General features: G+C 35.8%; 4 protein-coding genes across 6 annotated transcripts in view; 2 read left to right on the top strand and 2 right to left on the bottom strand.

The window, feature by feature from the left end:
- The first annotated feature begins 7 nt into the window (after positions 1–7).
- Positions 8–3,676, top strand: LOC135737274 (5'-3' exonuclease PLD4). 3 transcript variants are annotated; one of them, XM_065255139.2, is made up of 12 exons: positions 16–342; positions 482–517; positions 662–737; positions 866–1,038; positions 1,655–1,838; positions 1,920–2,040; positions 2,147–2,274; positions 2,343–2,543; positions 2,642–2,781; positions 2,873–3,038; positions 3,137–3,233; positions 3,322–3,676. In XM_065255139.2, the coding sequence occupies exons 2-12, from the start codon at positions 510–512 to the stop codon at positions 3,528–3,530; spliced, it is 1,503 nt and encodes a 500-aa protein (XP_065111211.1). In that variant the 5' UTR covers positions 16–342; positions 482–509; the 3' UTR covers positions 3,531–3,676. The 3 variants fall into 3 exon arrangements, with proteins under 3 accessions (XP_065111212.1, XP_065111211.1, XP_065111210.1); XM_065255138.2 differs by having other exon boundaries at positions 477–517; positions 3,322–3,675; XM_065255140.2 differs by lacking the exon at positions 3,137–3,233 and having other exon boundaries at positions 8–342; positions 477–517; positions 3,322–3,515.
- Positions 3,677–4,224: 548 nt separating this feature from the next.
- Positions 4,225–7,465, top strand: srp14 (signal recognition particle 14). Its single transcript, XM_065255131.1, has 5 exons — positions 4,225–4,375; positions 4,990–5,062; positions 5,195–5,307; positions 6,419–6,451; positions 6,646–7,465. The coding sequence occupies exons 1-5, from the start codon at positions 4,352–4,354 to the stop codon at positions 6,733–6,735; spliced, it is 333 nt and encodes a 110-aa protein (XP_065111203.1). The 5' UTR covers positions 4,225–4,351; the 3' UTR covers positions 6,736–7,465.
- Positions 7,466–7,494: 29 nt separating this feature from the next.
- Positions 7,495–14,458, bottom strand: xgb (x globin). Its single transcript, XM_065255130.1, has 5 exons — positions 14,187–14,458; positions 10,735–10,842; positions 9,141–9,261; positions 8,649–8,729; positions 7,495–7,718 (listed from the first exon to the last, which is right to left on the bottom strand). Exons 1-5 carry the CDS (start codon positions 14,354–14,356, stop codon positions 7,596–7,598), a joined length of 603 nt encoding a protein of 200 aa, XP_065111202.1. The 5' UTR covers positions 14,357–14,458; the 3' UTR covers positions 7,495–7,595.
- Positions 14,459–14,764: 306 nt separating this feature from the next.
- LOC135737763 (pleckstrin homology domain-containing family G member 3) overlaps positions 14,765–19,824 on the bottom strand; it is a 43,579-nt gene continuing 38,519 nt past the window's right edge. The window contains exons 18-19 of the mRNA XM_065255680.2: positions 17,974–19,321; positions 14,765–16,432 (exon numbers count right to left, since the gene is read on the bottom strand). Of these exons, the coding sequence (XP_065111752.1) occupies positions 15,711–16,432; positions 17,974–19,321 (2,070 nt within the window). The 3' untranslated portion in view covers positions 14,765–15,710. The remainder of the gene's footprint in view (positions 16,433–17,973; positions 19,322–19,824) is intronic.

Here is a 19,824-nt window from a genome sequence, read left to right as displayed (position 1 = left end):
ACACATGAAAATTGGATGTTTGTAACATAACCTAAATATATATAGTGTGTTTATATAAGCATGTGTGTCTGGTCATAGTTGTGTTTCTGGAGAAATGAAAGTGAAACTATAAATGAGAAAAGTCAGGGAATTTCTTCTCCAGTGATATTTTGTATGATGAATAACACAACATACTGAATGAGGTTTTGTAATTTTATAGATGAATACAGTAAATACATTAAACTCAAATCTATTTACAATGCATCTTAATGTACTAAATGACATCAATTCTTTATGCCGGGATATTATATAACTCTGATTGTGTTTGGATGAAACAAAAGGTCATATACATCTGGCTTGAAGGTGAGTAAGCTTTATTTTGGGGTGAACTATTCCTTTAAAGCTTTAAATGTCTGTTTATAGCAACATAAAAAACAGAAATGAAATAAGAAAGAGGAAGTAATGAGATGATATTTGTGAATCTTTCTCTTTGTCAGGACAGAACGCAGAAGTTTCTCTCCTGGTTCATCATGGCTCTGTAAGTAAACATTAAATCATTTACACTGTTTTCATGTTGATCCTTGACCAGAATAAATCACTTTCTGTAGATGAACTGTGTTTGTATGCTGTAATTCTTCCCTAACCGTTTGTCGATATGAAACATGTTTGCCATCTCCTTTAGATCCTCACAATTACAGGACACAGGGTTGATATCTCCATACAAGAGTTTACATGATAATTATGTGTCCCGTAAAAGAGTAAGTTCTGATTTGAATGTATATTCATATTAACAGTAATAACATCACGAGTAAGTTCTGATTTTAATAGATATTCAACACAATATAACAACACTGATGTTTAATATGTAATGTTTTGATCTTCTCAGGACTCAAAGTGTCCCACCACCGCACTGGCGGCCACTGGATGTTTGATTCTGTTGGGTGTTTTATTGGCCGTTACAGTAATCGAGAGATTAAAGTATGAAGATGAGATTCGTGAGGCTTTAAATCCTCATCCGACTGTGACCGTCTGTAAACATCAGAGTCTCGAGCAGAGCAGGTGCATGAACTTCTCTTTCTTTATTTCACTTCTATATCAGTTCTGACGTTTAATGCTGTTGATCTCAGGTCAGCAGTCCTGAACCATAATGATGTAAGTGCCTGTAACACAAAAGAAGATATTTTGATAAATGATGGTAAACACACAGCTGAATGTAATCATTGACTTCCATAGTAGGAAAACAAATACGATGATATTCATGGGTACAGTCAACTGTATGTTTACCAGCATTTATTAAAATATCTTCTTTTGTGTTCATCAGAAAACAGAAATTCATACAGATTTAGAATGAGGATGAGAAAATGATGACAGAATTTAACTTTTGGCTGAATTATCCCTTTAAGTTCTGCTTAAACTTTTATTTAAAGTGAAAGAAAAACTTTTGCAAAGATACAACTTCAGATTCAAGAAAAACTTTCATATAATGGTGAAATATCACATTTAAACACTTAATTCAAGAAAAATTTCTTACCCAATTGGCAGATTTATTTGCTTGTTTTAAGCACAAGAAACAGTTCTAGTTGTATATAAGATGTGTAGAAACCATGAAAAGTTTCAGTCACACCAGAAGATGTGGTCAGATAATGTGCCTGGTTTCTTCTGTTTCTGATGACAGGATTGTTTTGGTTGAGAGTATTCCTCTCTCTGTGGATTATGGGATGAATGTGACCTTTGGAAAAAGTCTGTATGAAGCCTGGAAAGATCTTCTGTCTTTGGCCACAGAGGAGATTGATGTGGCATCATTCTACTGGTCTCTTTCTGCTGAAGACATAAACGTGAACTCGTCTACAGACACATCTGTATGTGTTTACATCTTCACGTAGCTACGCTCATCTTACATATAAAGTCATGTTGTCATGTCTGTTGTTTCTTTATGACAGGGTAGAGCTATATTAGAAGAGTTCAAAGCTTTACCATCCAGAAATGTGTCTGTACGTGTGGTGACCAGCATTCCCACCCTGGCTTACAACTCAACAGACTTAAAGATTCTCAAAGAAAACGGTCAGACACTCTTAAGTATTTATGATGGGTCTAATACGATTTATACAAACTAGTAGCCTTCCTTTACTTTTCTATATATTTTCAAACCGTGTATGTTGTAATGCAGGTGCACAGATAAGAAGAGTAAACTTTGGGCGATTGACTAAAGGAATTCTTCACACAAAATTCTGGATCGTGGACAGGAGACACATTTACATTGGCAGCGCCAACATGGACTGGCGAGCTTTAACGCAGGTGAAGATAAAGAGAAAGATTTGCATGATCTACCCGTCTGATATTCACCGTCTGATGAATCTCTTTAGGTTAAGGAACTGGGTGTGGTGATTTATAACTCCAGCAGTCTGGCTACAGACCTGCAGAAAATCTTTCAGTCGTATTGGGTGATGGGTCGCTCCAACTCCTCCATCCCTGACCGCTGGCCGTCCACCTATGACACCAATATTAATCAAGAGCATCCGCTGCTGGTCGACCTCAGTGGAGTAGCCAGTAAAGTTTTTATAACGGTGATGTGACCTTCATTAAACAAATCATTGACATGATTATTCCTTCAGTGTGAAAGTTATTATTCAGTTTGTGTTCTCATCTCTCTCATATTTGTCAGGCGTCTCCACCTGCGTTCTGTCCGGACTCTCGCACTCGTGACCTTGATGCCATTCTGTCGGCTATCAGAGATGCTCAAGAGTTCATACACGTGTCTGTCATGGAGTATTATCCTGCTTCAAAGTTCTTTCATCGTCACGGGTGAAGCTCAGTGTGTCAGGATTAAATCGCAGTGTTTTGGGCTGAATGTGACGAGTACAGTGATGTTTTTGTTTTGTATTTGTGGTCACAGATATTGGCCAACCATTGAAAACGCGCTGAAGCGTTCTGCCTTCGAGAAGAACATCTCTGTGTGTCTGTTGTTCAGCTGCGGTCTTGAGACCGACCCGTCTGTGTTTCCCTTCCTCAGATCATTAGATGCTCTTCATTCCCCGTCAGACCGCCTCAACATTCAAGTGGTAAATCAGATGAAATATAACTGTATTCAGATCAGTGTTTAGATGCGTGTGATTGTGTGCAATGGTCAAATCCAAATCCAGTTGTTTTATTCTGTCAGAGGTTATATGTTATTCCAGTTGGGAATCAGTCACATATCCCATATGCCAACATCAACCACAATAAATATATGGTGACAGATAAAGTGGCTTATATAGGTGAGTTACAGTATAGACTTGTTTACTAATGTACAAATATAATTCAAATCTTTAATACTCTTGTTTTGTATTGTTTGTTATGCCACAGGGACGTCTAATTGGTCAGCGGATTACTTCAACACGACTGCTGGTGTGGGTTTGATGATTTCCCAGGATGCTTTGCATTCTGAGTTACCAGGAAACACATTTCATAGGCAGATGAGTCTGGTGTTTGACAGAGACTGGAATTCACAATATGCAGTTCCACTTTCTGAGCTGAATCAAAACCATGATTGTGTTTTCTCTAAATCCACATAATTTATTAAAATTTGTCAAATAATAAACTTGTATATGTTGTAAAAGTGTTAATGTCAAATTTATCTGACAGTATTTGTAAAAAAAAAACCCCCACTGTATGAAACACTGAAATACTATTACATTTCATTAAAAACATCTTATACAATAAAATAACTTTTGAAAATTGTCTTGTTTTTTGCTCATCAAACAAATATCTCATATATTTGAATCGCCATGTCAACTTTTGATATACGGATATTTAGATTTCGAGAGTTAAAACTAAAGTCATTAAATTATTTTATTTTGTGCAGACTATCCTGTTTTTTTTTAGTTTGTGCTTTTATTATAGCAAATATTCAGAGATTTTTTATTTATTTCATAAATTCATTGCCAGAATAATTATTTAACATTTTTGCTTTGGTTATGTTTTTGGCAAAACCTTTTTTTCCAAAGCAGGGCATTTAAGCTGTACATTATTTATTAATTTTTGCGTAACTTTCTCCTCGGAAATACAAATGTGCTTTTATGAACCAATTGTTTTGGTGTATTTTATTGTCATATTTTTATTAATTATTTCGTTCAATCTGGACTTGATAGTTTTGTATTTTTATTGACTTTTAAATTAATTGTCAGATTATGTTTGCTAAATTACAATCCCAAACTCTTATGTCTCATTTACAGAATTAAATGTGCAAACTCACTTTATCCCGCTAGAGGGCAGTAGTGACGTCATGTGACGCTGTTACGACCCGCGTGAAGAAGCGCATAAGGGGGCGGAGCTTCAGTGCAGCTGAGAGCGACGTGTTCTTCTCATCAATGTGCTAATACTTCATTCACAAAACATGGTGTTGTTAGAAAACGACGCGGTAAGAAGAATTTATTTTACAGATTTTGTGTTTTACAGCTGCAGAAATAGACGAGCTGCACACGAGACTCTGAATGTTGAGGTTTTAAACGAGCGCGTGAAGTTAAATTATGTTAGCAAGCTAAAGCTCACAAACATTTCAGACTCATTTTTGTTTATTCAAATAACTCAAGATGATTATTTTTTGCTTCTAACGTTATTAAAACATAACTAATGTTCACCCTTTATTTTTGTAGTTTTTTAAAACTATGTTTGTCGTGTTAGACTCGTTAAATCTGTACAGATGTCTCTGTCTTTTTGATAGAAACAAATCAGTGAATTGAATTTATTTGCTGATCATATTGACTCTGAATGTTTATTTATTTTATAAACGTGTTAAGTTCCTCTCAGACTGCTGGAGCTCATGAGCAGATGAATCATTCAATCATCAGACAATCATTTTATTCTTCACAGATGTTAATGCAGTTTAATATTGTGTCATCATTATATATATATATATATATATATATATATATATATATATATTACACTGTAGTGGATACTGAAGGGAAAGTGATGTCAGTAATAATCTCAGATTCAGTCAGACAGCTTCTTTCATTTTCTTTTTCTCTGCAGTTTCTTACTGAACTCACGCGACTCTTCCAGAAATGTCGGACGAGTGGAAGTGTGGTCATCACTTTAAAGAAATGTATGTGATGTCCAAACCAAATCCCTCAACATGCCTAAATAATCTTTCAGCTTTTAATAAAACTCAACACAAGTATGAAACCGAGAAAGATGTGGTTTTTATTTGAGATTCCTGATGATGTTTTATTTTCAGATGATGGGAGAACAAAGCCGGTCCCCAGGAAAGGACATCCAGAGACCTTTGAGCCAACTGATAACAAATGTCTCCTCAGAGCTTCAGACGGCAAGAAGAAGATCAGCACAGTGGTAAGAAGATTTGAGGGATTCATTTGCATACTCCGTCAATCTATTAATATTTAAGTCAAATCTGTTAACTTAGCAGACTTTAAATGTATTAGATATCAGTAACACTTTACAATAAGGGTTTATCAGTAAACATTAATTAACTAACATAAACAAACAATGAACAATATAGTTTTTCAACATTTATTAAGTAAGGAAAAGTTGACGACGGCCGTTGAATTGTAAGAAAATAATTCACACCCAAGGTGGTAATGCAGCACGATGCAAGTGTACATTATTTTCAAATAATTCAAAGGACGAGAGTCAATTATTCCTCTTATACCACGGTAAGCATGCGTATGCACAAATTTGTTCGTAAAATGTTTTAAATTACAAATCATTCTTCAAGAAAAACTTTCACACTAAAATTTGTTTTAAATGTTTGCAAAAATGTAAGAACAACTTAGACCACATGTACGCAATAATAATGAACAAGGAAAAAATACAGACATATATTATAGGGTTCTTTTTACTTCTTCTTGCTTACGCATGCTTAGTGATTGAGACCCATTGCTTTGGAGGTTATTTTAAGACATTTTAAAGGTCAGGTGTGCATTTATTGAAAATAATGCATACCTGTAGAACATTTTTCAACCAATCAGAATAAAGAGCTTTGGTATAATTCTTGTAAATGTTAGTTAATTTCAATACAGTTCTTGATGTTAGTTTATGCTGAATTAATTAATGTTAACAGTTACGATGCTTGCTTTTATAAATGTATTAGTAAATGTTGAAATGAAGTAAGATGAATAAATGCTGTAGAAGTATTACTCATTGTTAGTTCATGTTAGCTAATGAATTAACTCAATGTTAACTAATGCAACCTTATTGTAGTGTTACTGAATTTTCTTGCTTCTCACATGATTCAGAAAGAATCAGAATCTTTATTGACAAAAAGTACAACAAAAGGTTTTGTGTTGAGAAGCTTTTAATGTTATATTGTTAGTTGTGTTATTTCTGAAGAGTTTTCAGAGGTGCAGATTTCTTGTGTAGGTTGTTGTAAAGCACTGTACATCATGTGTCTCTTTAGATGTAAGCGCTTCTGTAAAACTTCAACTTGTTGTGTTTCTTTTAGATAACCACCAAAGAAGTAATCAAATTTCAAATGGTAAGCCTTACAATTTCTTATGTTGATTGTTGTAGCACTTTTATTTGTCTGTGTTTAATGTGTGTGTTTTTTATATCAGTCTATTTAAAGCTTTATAATACAGAACAATGAGATTGACATTTAGATTATTGTTGATGTTACATTTGCCCGTGTACAGATGTTGTCCTCTCAGATCTGTATTTGTTTGATTTCAGGCATATTCTAATTTGGTGAGAGCGCACATGGATGGGCTGAAGAAGAAAGATAAAAAGAGTAAAAGCAAGAAAACTAAAGCCACACAGTAAAAGACAGAGTCTAATGGAGAGAGAGAGAGAACGAGCGAGAGAGGTGCGCTGTTAATATAACCTCTCCATGACATCAAACACTCACCTGTGCCACTCCATCTTCCCATCAGCCACTGCAGCGTTACAATCACAGACACCCGTATGAAACATCTGCTCCGGTACTGATGGGAAATCTGATATATTCATTATGTGTGGTGCTTCTCAGAGGACGAATGATCAGGAATAACCTGACAACCTTTGATGTCTTCTCTTCAAACCAGATTTAATTTCTCTGTTATTGGACTGATGAAAAGATTTTGTTCATTTACATCATCTTACAAAAGTGTTTTTTTTTTTTTTAAGATGCTGAGGGTTTAATTGGGTAAAAACGAGTCTGAGTTCTGTTGGTAAAGAAATTTGATTTAAAGTCATGTTTGGACTGCAGAAATGTTGCCCGTATGTGAAGTATCAGACGGTGTCTTAAGTTAATTTCATTGTTTTTAGGTTTGAAATCCCCCTTTAATAATAAAAGTTGCTCCTGTTATTGTTTTACCTGAATCACAGCGTCGAGCTTTACCGTGGAATCTGTATAAAGATGAAAACATTTTCTTTGTCAGAAATGAAACAACTTTTATAATTCATAATTTGACTTGCAATGTTGTGTTTATTGCATTTGACGTGACCTAAAAATTGGTTTCATACTGAGGGAGTCGTTTGAAGCCCAAAATTAAATTGAGCTCAATCAAGTTAATGGACTTCTGGTTTCTGTTCTTCTACACGTTAACACATCTTGAATTGGCACTGATCAAATAAACAAGAAAAAACTATTTCAAGGAATAAATACACTATGTACACAACATATGTTCAAATGATTGAAGGCTTTAAATGGCCGTGTGTCTCTTGTCTGGTCTTTCATTGGTGGCCGTCACTGTGGGATTATGTTTGGTTTTCTCTTCTTCCAGATAACCGTCCTTCATGATGTGAATGATGTACTGAAACAGCGCCTAAAGAGAAAAACAAAATCACTTGTCTATTTCAGTACATCTAACAGATTCTAGTTTCTAACCTTAAACCCCAAAGAATCTTGTTTTTAGTTTATACAGACTGACCTCTTATCAAATTCTAATAAAAAGTTCTATCTGGAAACTGAAGCAAAGAAAATGTATTATTGTTAGTTCATGATGCATTAAAGGGATGGTTCACCTTATAATGAACATTCTGTCATCATTTCTTCATTTTCACGTTGTTCTAAACCTGTATGAATTTCTTTTTTCTGATGAACACAATATTTTGAGAAATGAAGGTAAACACACAGCAGTAAGTGACCATAGACTTCCATAGTAGGAATAAAAAATATGATGGAATTTATTGGGTACTGTCAACTGTGTGCCTACCATCATTTCTCACAATATTTTCTTCATCATTTATCACAATACTTCCAAAATATTTGTTTTCCTACTATGGAAGTCAATGGTCACCTACTGCTGTGTGTGTTTAACATCATTTCTCAAAATGAAGAGTTTCGTTGCAAAACAAGATAACTCTTTTTTTTTTAATTTTTCAGAAATCTTGTTTTTTTGGTTGTGCATTCCAATTTATATCAATTCAACTGCAGTTGGTTTGTTTTGATTTAAACCTTTTTATAACTTAAAAAATACAGCTAAGTAGCACCATAAAACAAAATGATAACATGATAACATAACTCCATTTTTAACATTTTTTGTCAAAACATGTTTATTATTATCTTGTTTTGCAACGAAACTCTTCATCAGAAAAAATTAATTCATACAGGTTTAGACAACATGAAGATGAGATCATGATTACAGAATTTTCATTTTAAGGTGAACTATCCCTTTAACTAACGTTACAACTATAAACAACTAATTGTTAGCATGGATGTTTTTATTGGTTGATACTAATATTTCTCTCTGTACCTTCCAGGCATCTTCCAGTTCATTTGTCCATTTGTCTTTTAGTATCGGCTGCACAGCACAAATAAACTCTGTTCCTACATACTGAAAACAAAACACAAAGATTTCACTTCTGAATCAGTTAAACATGTTGAATAAAGCATGCAGAAGAGATTATTACTGAGAAAACTGAATGTTCTGTATATAAATGATTCTCATGTGATCTGATACACTACACTGGAAACATGTGGGGGGGGGAAATCTGAAGCCCTGAGGATTGTGATAGAAAACCAACAACTAATAAAATAAAACACGTAAAAGTTTCAATTGTTACATTTAAACAACTCATCCAGTCATTATATTTACAATAAAGCTTAAAAGTGATCAAAATCTGTCATGTAGATGGATGCAGCAGGTCAATTAAAACGGTGTGAGTTCTCCCCAAAAATGTAAAAGACTTGACTGTTATCGAGAATCATGCTGCACTTTTACAGACATAAGAGGAAATGTTTTTACCCCATAATACTTTGGAGAGGCGTTATAGCGATAATGACTTCTGCCCAGTTCCAGCGCAAGAGTCTGTAAGCGATCGGACTGATCGAGTCTCGCCACGCTCTTCTCAATGAAAGACATCACCCTGTACAACAAAATCAAAACTTATATTAACACAGAAAACATATACAGATTGTGTTTATTAAATCAATAAAGGTTCATATCATGTGACCTTCACTTTACAGAGCTTGACCTTCATTTCAAACACAACACACTTACATAGAAAGCAATATTTACTAAAGTCCCCAGTGCGAACCTTCTGCCCCAATACATGACCTCACCAAAGAGGAGCAAAATACACATCAAGATATATTAAAAAAATATATATGTGCTGAAATAAAATATGTTTACAAAAATGCATTTCACCAATATATTTTTGGGCAATTTTTGTATATTTTGAAATATGTTTTAAAGCATTTATATGTACATTGCATTGGAAGAAAAACTTATTTTCAACATCTCAAAAATATTTCAATATGTCAAATATTTTCAACTGCAAAAATATACTTATAATTTTCTACATACATATACATTATATACTTATACTTTATAGTTTTCCTGGCCAAAACATAAAAATGTGTACAAAATGTATATTCTTTGGCATATGGGTTGTAAAAGTAGAAATGTTTTTGTTGGCCCTGAAATAAATTTTTAAATCTATTCTCATATATGAAGATTAAAAAATATATTTAATTAAGCTACAAAATGTATTTAGCACATATGAATTTAAAACATATTTTTCACCAAATAATTTTTTTGCTATTTGGGTAACACAAATTTGTTTAAACTATTACTGTTATTTATAATACTGACATTGGTCAAGGACTGCCCAAGAGGACTCCTGAACTTCGTGTAAAGCAACCAATCACATTTCAGCTTTGTTTTTCAGGTGGACCATTAAACAGCACGACACAGACGACGACTTCAAATCAGATCACAGGTCTGACATCTGAATGTCTTGACAAAAACCACTGATGATTCATTTTACACATCTAACACACTGACCGTAATGGAAAATATATTCAGTGTTACATGAGCATCATGATGATCTTATCACAATAAATCAAAATCATTGTATGAAAATGACACTTCATCATCAGACACTTGAATGGATGTTCCCGTGTGTTTCTCTGTTGATATCAGACTGTTAAAGGGGCTAAATTGGGCGCAGCGGCCCGCGGGCAGGTCAGTGTGTTTGTTTGCTGCTGTGAAGAGTCGTGCAGAGACACAAGCTCATTATAAACACACAAAACAAACACAACAAACCCACTGAGACCTGCAGTCACGGACACAAACCCACTGAGTCTCAGCGGCTGATGTCCATGAGTGCCGCTCGACAGACACTTGGCCTTTTATTCCCGATCGAGAGCGACGCTATACCCACACAGCACGCTGCTCCAAATCTAACATTAATGTCTCTAATTAAAGCTTCAGTCCTGTAATGGGTATTTAAGAGTTAATGCACTTAAAGGCACAGCAGCAAACACGTATGAATTAGTTTAATGTGTGGGTGTGTTATCAGATGGTTTATTATTGAATGATGATGATGAATACTGACCGGAGGCCGTGGGCACGGAGTTCCCTACTGGTCCGTAATCTCTCCAGATCCTCCACATCCCGAAAGAGGAAAAACACATCCTTACACTCCGGATGAGTCTCGAATAACCTGTTACCAAGACAACAGACGGTCAGCATCTAGAATAACAAATCATCCTTCAACTATTAAAGTGTTTTGAAAGAGTTAAACGAGTTGTATCGGTGTGACATCAGATCTCAAGGAGGAGTTTAGATTTAAACACATAAAAAACACACAGAAAGAGGATTCATGTCTTGTGTCTATAGAAAAGAGACCATCATCCCAAAAAAAGTGTCTGTGGTGTTAATGTGGTGCTCTGTAAAGGATGAATGGTTTTACTGAGACACTGCTACATACATTGGTTAGTTTGTCTGGTATGAAGGGTTCCCACACCTTAGTTAACTTCAAATTCAAGGACCTTTCAAGGACTTTCCAGGTCCAATACCCTCAAATTCAAAGACTAAATCTGGGGACACATTTGAAGTGAGAGCAAGGTTACATCGTGTTACCTTTTAAGGTTCATTGTTACAGTTCCCTTTTGAGGGAACTCGCGCTGCGTCACTGCGGTGACACTTTGGGGACGCCTCCAGGGGTAAGTGCGTCTAAATGTGTATATCAAATTCAACCAATGGTGAGGCTTAATGACAAAGACAGAGTGACGCGGGAGTCAGGAAGTATATCGCTATCTGAAATATTGCCAAAGACGGCGTTACAGGGACGCAGGAAGTATGGCAAGGGAGACGCAGCGTCTCGTTCCCTTCTCAGAGAACAACAGTTACATACGTAACCTGAGACAAACATAACTATGAAAAAAAGCATTTTGGTATAAATCAACATTCACATACAGAAGATATAAGCATTTAAAGTGAACAGTTTAACACGTGTGCTTAAAAAGTCTAGAATTTTTATGATATTATCCTACACTACACAGGGAATAATATGGATTTTTTCCCAGTAAACTTCTTGCATGAAATAGATTCAAGCACTTTCAATGATCTGTACTATGCATATATATTTTCAAAAACTTCCCAGGTCCTTACATTTTTTACCCAAATTCACAAACTTTCAAGGATTTCAAAGACATGTGGGAACCCTGGGTACTTTGGACTATTAAACCTTGTCTCTGGCAGAAGATTGAACTACACAGAGAGCAGGAATGGATAAAATGCTGTTTTCAGTGTTATATGTAGTTTTAATTAATGTTTTAAATGAGATAGTTTACATTTGGTGTTACAGGCACTTTGTTTAATACTAAAATGTATTTTACAGTTAATTTTCTTGCATTTTAAAACACATAATGTCCTAGGTACAGAAATGGCATTGATGGAGTGGAGTGGCCCTCATATCATTCACTCTTTCTGACTTATTTGTAAGTGTGAACTCATGACAGCACACAACAGACACTGACACTGATGATATGACTCCTGAATGCTTTGAAACGATGTTCTCAGAAATCTCCACCACAGACTACAGACGAAATATTTTTCCATTAAGATTCAAATCGATACAAAAAAATCAATCAAAGATCAAAGTGTAGCTGAAGACACACAAGAGTTTCTGTGTTTACAGTCATTCAGCTTTGAGTTTGGTTTCATCATTTTATATTCCCACATCTCACTCTTGAGCTAAAATCAAAAAAGCCCAATAAAAAAGTGAAAATATACAGGAAAGCTACTGTATATATCTCAGAAACTATATAAAAGTTTTCAGACTTTATTATTATTCAGTAATCTACATCTTCTGTAAGAGCTTTTAACTGCATAATAAAGGCACATTTGATAGAAAGTCCAGCATCACCTGTGATAAAAAGATCTGACAGTATGTGTGAAACTCTGATGTTAGCAGGAATAGAAACCGAATGCACAGCTCCCTTGAGATCATAATAAAGTTGCTTTACAAACGTTATTTTTACCTGATTCAGTATTATATGATTCTAATGATTCACTGTTTTTTATGCAACCAGAAGAGAAAACACATTTGTATGCCACACATCTGAGCTGTCACACATCTTAAATCCCTCATGCTTATTTAACTTTATATTTCTTTCAGACTCTCATTTTATTCATCAGTTCCCAAATGTCTTGCATTTACTACTGAACCAAAACATTACAGTTAATAATGTGTACAACCTACAGTACTTAACCGTAACCTCTAAATGTGATCTCAACCTGATTTGATTCAGTGTCATTCATTGGATCGTAAATGCTATTGTTGATGTTAAGTGAAAATAAATGGTTTTATAGACAAGATCTTTTTTTTTATTGGACTGAGCGGTGCACAAACTAACACGAAGTTAATTGTAACACAGTCTGTGCTTTTTTTACTGTCAGAAGATCTCCTGTGAATTTGTGAAAAGTTTTGATGTGTTTTGGTTAAGATATTGAACAAAGAGTGTTTTGGAGGCATGAAAGAAAATTTCTTTATCTTATGTTTTTTTATTTCTGAGTTGGGTGTATAAGTCACCAAATCCAACCTTAAATATAATAAAATAATATAAAAAAATATATATTTTTTAAAATAATAATTTTAATCTCTGTCTTGTTACCTAAAACATAACACCATTTAAAACATGTCAGCAACTCCTAGTAACTGATAGCTGGGATTGAAAACATTTTTACACAGCGGGGTTAGTTGTCACACAGCCTCAGGTATACAATGATAATGAAATGAAAACAATGTAAATACTATTCATCAAAATGATAACTGTTCATACAATATCAGGGAAACAACTCACTGTTATGATTTTTCATATGCATTGATGAATAATACAATGATGGTTATATGAAGGATGATGGATGGATGGATGTGTGGATATCTATCTATTAAAGGCAGATATAGAAACAATATCCACCTTTAGTATATAGACAGAATTTGATTGACTTATTTGTGTTTAAACTAAATTTTCTAGCAGAAAACTGTTTATTCTGTTTATTACAATGAGCCCCACTATGGGGTAACGTTTGCACTCCTGTCACTTTCAGTGTAATTGTATGATAACGGTAGATCACAAAAACAAACTTTAAGTGTTCATTTGTAGCAGAGATGTGTGTTGATTGTGTAAAAAAAATTCATCTAACTTAAATATATTTTTTTTAATTACAAAGAGCCTAGTTTGTGCTCCGCTCTCCCCATTATTATTATTTTTGGACATTTATTGTTACCATTTAATCGAGTCATTAACTAGAGTTTAAATAACTGTTTATATAATACGCACTTTAGTACACACATGTACTTATATCAGTGTCGTCAAACATTGTGACAACATGCCCCGGTAAACATACAGTATATGATCAGGTGTAAAGAGTGTGACAACATGCCCCGGTCTCGCCTGCACAGATGTTGCCTGTGGTTTGTATTGTCCGCTGATAAATCAGTTACGTGTTAGTCTGAAATAAGTATTATATGTGAGATTTCTAAAAAGAGAACTGATTTACCTGACAAACATGATGATTCCCACTTTAGCGATGTCCTCCTGAATGACTCTCCATGAATCTCTGATGATCTGAATCTGATGTTCATTCACATAAACTGCTGGAGTTTCATCTCTCATCTCCTGGGCTTTAGATCTCGATGTCAGATCTGAACCAGAGATCGCACAACCCATCCTCCTCACCGGAACTACTGGGTTAGTGCTAGTTTAGTTACGTTAGTTATCACACAGCTAGTTTGAGTTGTCCGTGTCTCTCTAGTTGTCGCCGTTTGTCATCACGAGACCTTCAGTAAGAGAGATTCACAACCTGAAAGCTGCTCATCATCATGATGAGGGGAGGAGCCAATTATCATCATCATCATCATCAACAACACACAAAATCATCTTTAGATATTTCTTCAGAACAAATAACTTTACCCAGTAGTTATTATAACTTACCTCATATTGAAATACGGGGTCATTTTTAATCAAGGATGAAGTTCTAGCTTCTTTCCTATTCATTAATCATCACATTAACACTAATGTAAACTGCTTCAAAATTCAAAAAATCAGAAAAATGAAGGACAAGATAATATATTGAAGATTAGTTCGAAAAAAATATTTTATTGTACACGTCTTATACAACAGAAACAAAACAAAACAAAAAGGATCATTTTTACAAACGGTCATAGCTGACAGAGACACTGTGCGTATTCACATCTTGTCAAATAAATAAGAATAAATATAAACAATTACAGTGATATTAAGCTTAAGATCAACACCTCATTACAATATGCAGAAAATACAAAAACAGCTTATAATAATAATAATAATAATCCCAATATTTAAGATTATTCACCCGAACACAGTGACGCCTCTTCTATAACATTCAGATCTATGAAGTTGAACACAAACACAGACATTCAATGTGGACAATAAACAAACTACAAGTGAACATGAAGAAGAGAGAGACACAGGACAAACTACTGCCCATCATTGATTGAGTTTAATTTGATTATAATCATCCAGTTTTCTTCTCTAATAAGATGAAGTTGTTTCCTGTGTTCAGTTACATCACTACAGAGATGAGAATCAATACACATCTACAGCTTTAAACAAATACACTGCATTTCATATCATATCATATCGCTCGGTTCCTCTCTTACGTCTCTAATAATCTGAGGGAGTTTGGATGACAAACAGCATTTTGTTTATTCTAATTCATTTCTTGTGGCTTTTCATTTCAATAAAGATGCACAATTAACCAAATCAAAATATAAAAGGGAATAAGTTACAGGTTTAAACTGCAGCCAACACCTTTAAACAAATGCTTATATTCTGGTGAGGAGCACACAAATTAATGTAACAAAAATCCAATGTACATAAATTTACATGACAAGCTTATAAATATATACTCTCTCCACAGGTTTGGTCAACTGAATGTAGGCTTTATAAAAATGTAAAAATGCGCCAACCTGCCTGAGACAAGCCTTTCTTTCAATACAGGGACTAATACATCCAAATAGTTTGTGTGCGTACTAACCAAACCTCACGTGTAAGAACTCAGGTTCTGAATTTTTTCCCTCAGGTTTTTAACCAAACTAAGTTGACCGTTCTCGGTTTCCTCCAGCGAGCAGGGTGGATCAAGAGCACACATCAAATCTTGCTCTTTACTGTTTATCATTGCACGTTCACATTGTTCCCATCTTAATCGACTCTCATCGCCGTCTTCTCTTTCGGTTTCCATGCCAGTTTCTTCTTGTTTCACCCTACAGATCTTCTCAACCATAGTGAAGTTCTCAGTGGGTGAGGTTTGATGACCGGGGTGATAACAGCTATCCTGCTGTCCAAACGTGTGCTGTGTTTCTAGATTATAATCTAAAGAGTTTACTTTACAAAGGTTCATGTGGGAAGACGTTGATGTTGAATCTGTGTTAGCAGTTCTGTGCATTGTGAAACTGCAGGGGGATGAGGAACGTGAAGCTTTGGACCTCTCCGGTTCTGGACAAGAGATACTACGTCCCACTGGGAGAAGATGTGAGACAGTGGAAATGATCTTCGGATCTTGGTTGTTATATTTGGAGCACAACTCCTTCACGTCTGGCCAGATGAAGCTTTCGTTTTGGACTGGGCTTTGTGATCTCTGGATGTTTAGTCTACAAAAGTATGGACTGCCTGGAGAACAGAGACTGGAGGATGAACTACTCGTCTTCGAGTCCTGAATAAGGTCCTGCTCGATCAAATTCAGCGATAGACACCGGTCAGGAAACCCTATGCAGAAAAGAGTACAAGTCAAATAAAGATGCTAACAACACAATAATGATGCGTTCACACCAGACGCAAATGAAGCGTTAAGCACGAGTGATTAACAAGGGAAGACAATGCAAAAACGCAATCGAATGAAGAATTAGGCAGCACGAACGGAGCGTTTAGTGCGTTTGATGCTCAAAATATGGCGAATATTTGCACCATGTTAACCAATCAGGAGCTTGCTTGAGTAGTGACGTAATCATGACGTAGCGAGCTGAGGCAGAAATATGAAACAACAATAAAGGAAAAAATCATGGTCACTGTATGCAGGGTTCCCATACCTTGGTAAACTTCCTAAAATTCAAGGACCTTTCAAGAACTTTCCAGGTCCAATACCATCAAATTTAAAGAGGCCATGGCATTAAAATCTGACTTTTTTCATGTTTAATTGCTATGATTGGGTCCCCAGTGCTTCTATCAACCCTGAAAATGTGAAAAAGATCAACCCAGTAACTTAGTTTTGGTAAACCATTCTCTACAAGCTCATGAAAAAATAGGTTGTTGAAATCTGGCACTCCTTATGATGTCATAAGAAGCTCTTATTATAATAATACCGCCCCTTAATCTGCACTATCCGACCACAGCACTGCCATTTAGTGCAGAGAAAAGCACAATTGAGTTTTAAAAGCAACAAACCACCATCATTCTGATCAGTGTTTGAATTTCATCAGCTCATTTGCATTTTACAGGACACACCCAATACGGCCAACTTTTGCTCACACCTACAAAGTGTCAATTTTAACATGCTATAATAAATTATTTATATGATATTTTGAGCTAAAACTTCACATATGTGCTCTGGGGACACCAAAGATTTATTTGACATCTTAAAAAAAGTCTTGTGCCATGGCCCCTTTAGGCACTTTATTTGGGGACAGCAAGGTTACATTGAGTTACCTTGTAAGAGACATGGTTACAGTTTTCATGGGTCAAACACAGCTATGCAAAAAAACATTTTGGTATGGATCAAAATTTGCACACATGAGCATTTAAAACTAACAGTTTAGCACGTTCCCTAAAAAAGTCCAGAGTATTTATGACGTCATACACTACACAGGGAATAATATCTTTTTTTCTGGAAAAAATCCATATTTCTTGCACTTTCAATGACTTATATCTATTTACTTTCTTTTTAAAAACTTTCCAGGTCCTCAGACTCACAAACTTTTAAGAATTTCAAGAACCCTTGGGAACCCTGTGTACATGGACACCCAAAGCTATAAAACACATTTTTGTACTTTTATAGAAACAGGAATAAAAAAAGACCTTGCTTGGAAGAAAGTAAATGAGGAGGTCGGATTATCTGGTAAGTTGTAAAAACGCTCTTTACTCAATTTGAGCTATATATATATATTTTGCAAATTAACTCAAAGCACTCAAGTGTCCAACTACGTGCAAATAGCGCCATTTATTCACTTCATTCGCATCTGGTGTGAACGCACAGTTGGACTCCAATAATCCTGAAAGCTTTACTTACCCCTGAGAAACACATGTAACCTCACCTTTTTCTTTTCCCAAAGGTTTCTCCTCCATGACAGAAGAGAGATTATTGGGTATGAAGAGGCTTTCTGAGAGTTTAGGTCTCTGTTTTACTACAGGTCTGTTATTTTTGATACGCTGACTGTATTGTCTGGCCAGGTGGAAAACTTTCTTTTTCATCTTCTCCATATCTTGTAAGATCAGGTCATGTTCATTGGCAGACTTCAAGGAGATGATTCTGGGAAGAGGACTGTGGTTGATTTTGTGATGCTCTTGTTGGCTGTTGTCCTTTTCCAAGCTGCTGTTGTTTTGGGAAGGTGTAGAAGTTTCATCAGACTCTTCCAGTATTAGTAAAGGTTCACCAAGTCCACTATCAGAACTGGTCTTGCTGATCTCCGCGTTCTTCTCCTGATCAGGTGAAGCCATTATGGAGTTCTCGATGCTTTCCATAGAGTCCTGAGGTTCTCCAAGTGTCTTTACCTCCATCTCTTGCCACACCTCAACCATGTCAGATGCAGGCTGGAATTCCTCATCTTTCCTAAAAATGTCATTTTCAGTCTTGGAGTCAGAACTGCACACTTTGGACGTCTCGCTGTCCAAGCCCGGCAGATTAAAAACATCCCACGATGTTGGCCGTGTCACCTTCTTGCGTAATGCTGAATCTTCATCTGACGTACGGTCATTGAGCTGTTGACTAAGATTACGGACGAGGCCTGCAGGAATGTACGAAAGGCTTTCTCTACGTTTAATGGCAAAGCTGGCATCATGATGCTCGGCGTGTTCGTAGTATCGTTTAATCTTACGTATGAGCAATCGATCTTTTTTGGAAAGAGTCTCTGGTTTTCTTTGGTCTGGTTTGAACGGGGTCTCCTTTACTGGTTCTGGAGTGGATCTTCTGAAGTCTTTGTCGTGGGTCTCAGTACCACAGCTCAACAAACTGCTTCTCCTGCTTTCTGAACGACACGAAGGGTCCAACTCACAAGACCCATCTGCTTCTAGACTGCTCCTGCGAGAGACTCTGTCTGTAAACTGCTGTGAGATATCACCGGTCTGATCCAGGACAGATGAAGGCTGGAGGTTATCGTGTGCTATAACATCTATCTCAATGTCTTCCAAGAGGTGCCTGTTCGACGGAGTCATTTCTTTTATTTCATCTGCTTGTGTGGATAAGAAATGGACGTCGTTCTCCAAATCCTCTTCATTTTCTTGTCCTCCGTTGCAGACATCGTCTATCTCTAGATCTGTGCTGCATCTAAGATCTACTGTCCTACATGTCTCTGGATAAATGTGTAATGGGTCTATCACAAGATCCTCAGTGTCTCTGAGAGGATGCAAGATCTTCTGTGAACTTCTGTGTTCCTCAGAGGAGCTCTAGAAAGTGAACAGAGAGACAGTACAGAGTTACAGATGCTACTACAGTAATTTATCAAATGATAACTAACAGAATGTGAAGATAAAGAAATTGCAACTCATATTCAATGTGCATGTATGAGTATCGGATTTCTGCATGAATCACATTTAACTCTTTCCTTGCCATTGACGAGAAAACACTTCCTTGGCAATGACGAATTCATATTTCCGCTATTATCCACTAGGTGGCTCTCTTTTCCAACTTATAAAACACTAAAGCATTCACTGATCCAAAAACAGGAATAACTGTGTAAGTTTTAATCATAGCTCTGAATCTGATTTACAAAAATTCAATTATCTCAGCTTTTTGCACAAAATGTGATGTTTTTAAAGTAATCTACCCAGCTGGCGGTGGCTGGCAACTTTTTAAAAAACACTGACAGGGAAAGAGTAAAAAAAAAATTCATGAAGATGATTTACTTAAAAAAATTCAACACAACATTTAAAGATTTTCTCTGTGAGAT

Source organism: Paramisgurnus dabryanus, chromosome 17, assembly GCF_030506205.2.
Source record: "Paramisgurnus dabryanus chromosome 17, PD_genome_1.1, whole genome shotgun sequence".
Classification (NCBI taxonomy): domain Eukaryota; kingdom Metazoa; phylum Chordata; class Actinopteri; order Cypriniformes; family Cobitidae; genus Paramisgurnus; species Paramisgurnus dabryanus.
Note: the sequence above shows the minus strand (reverse complement) of the source record. Positions and strands in the feature narration are given on the sequence as shown.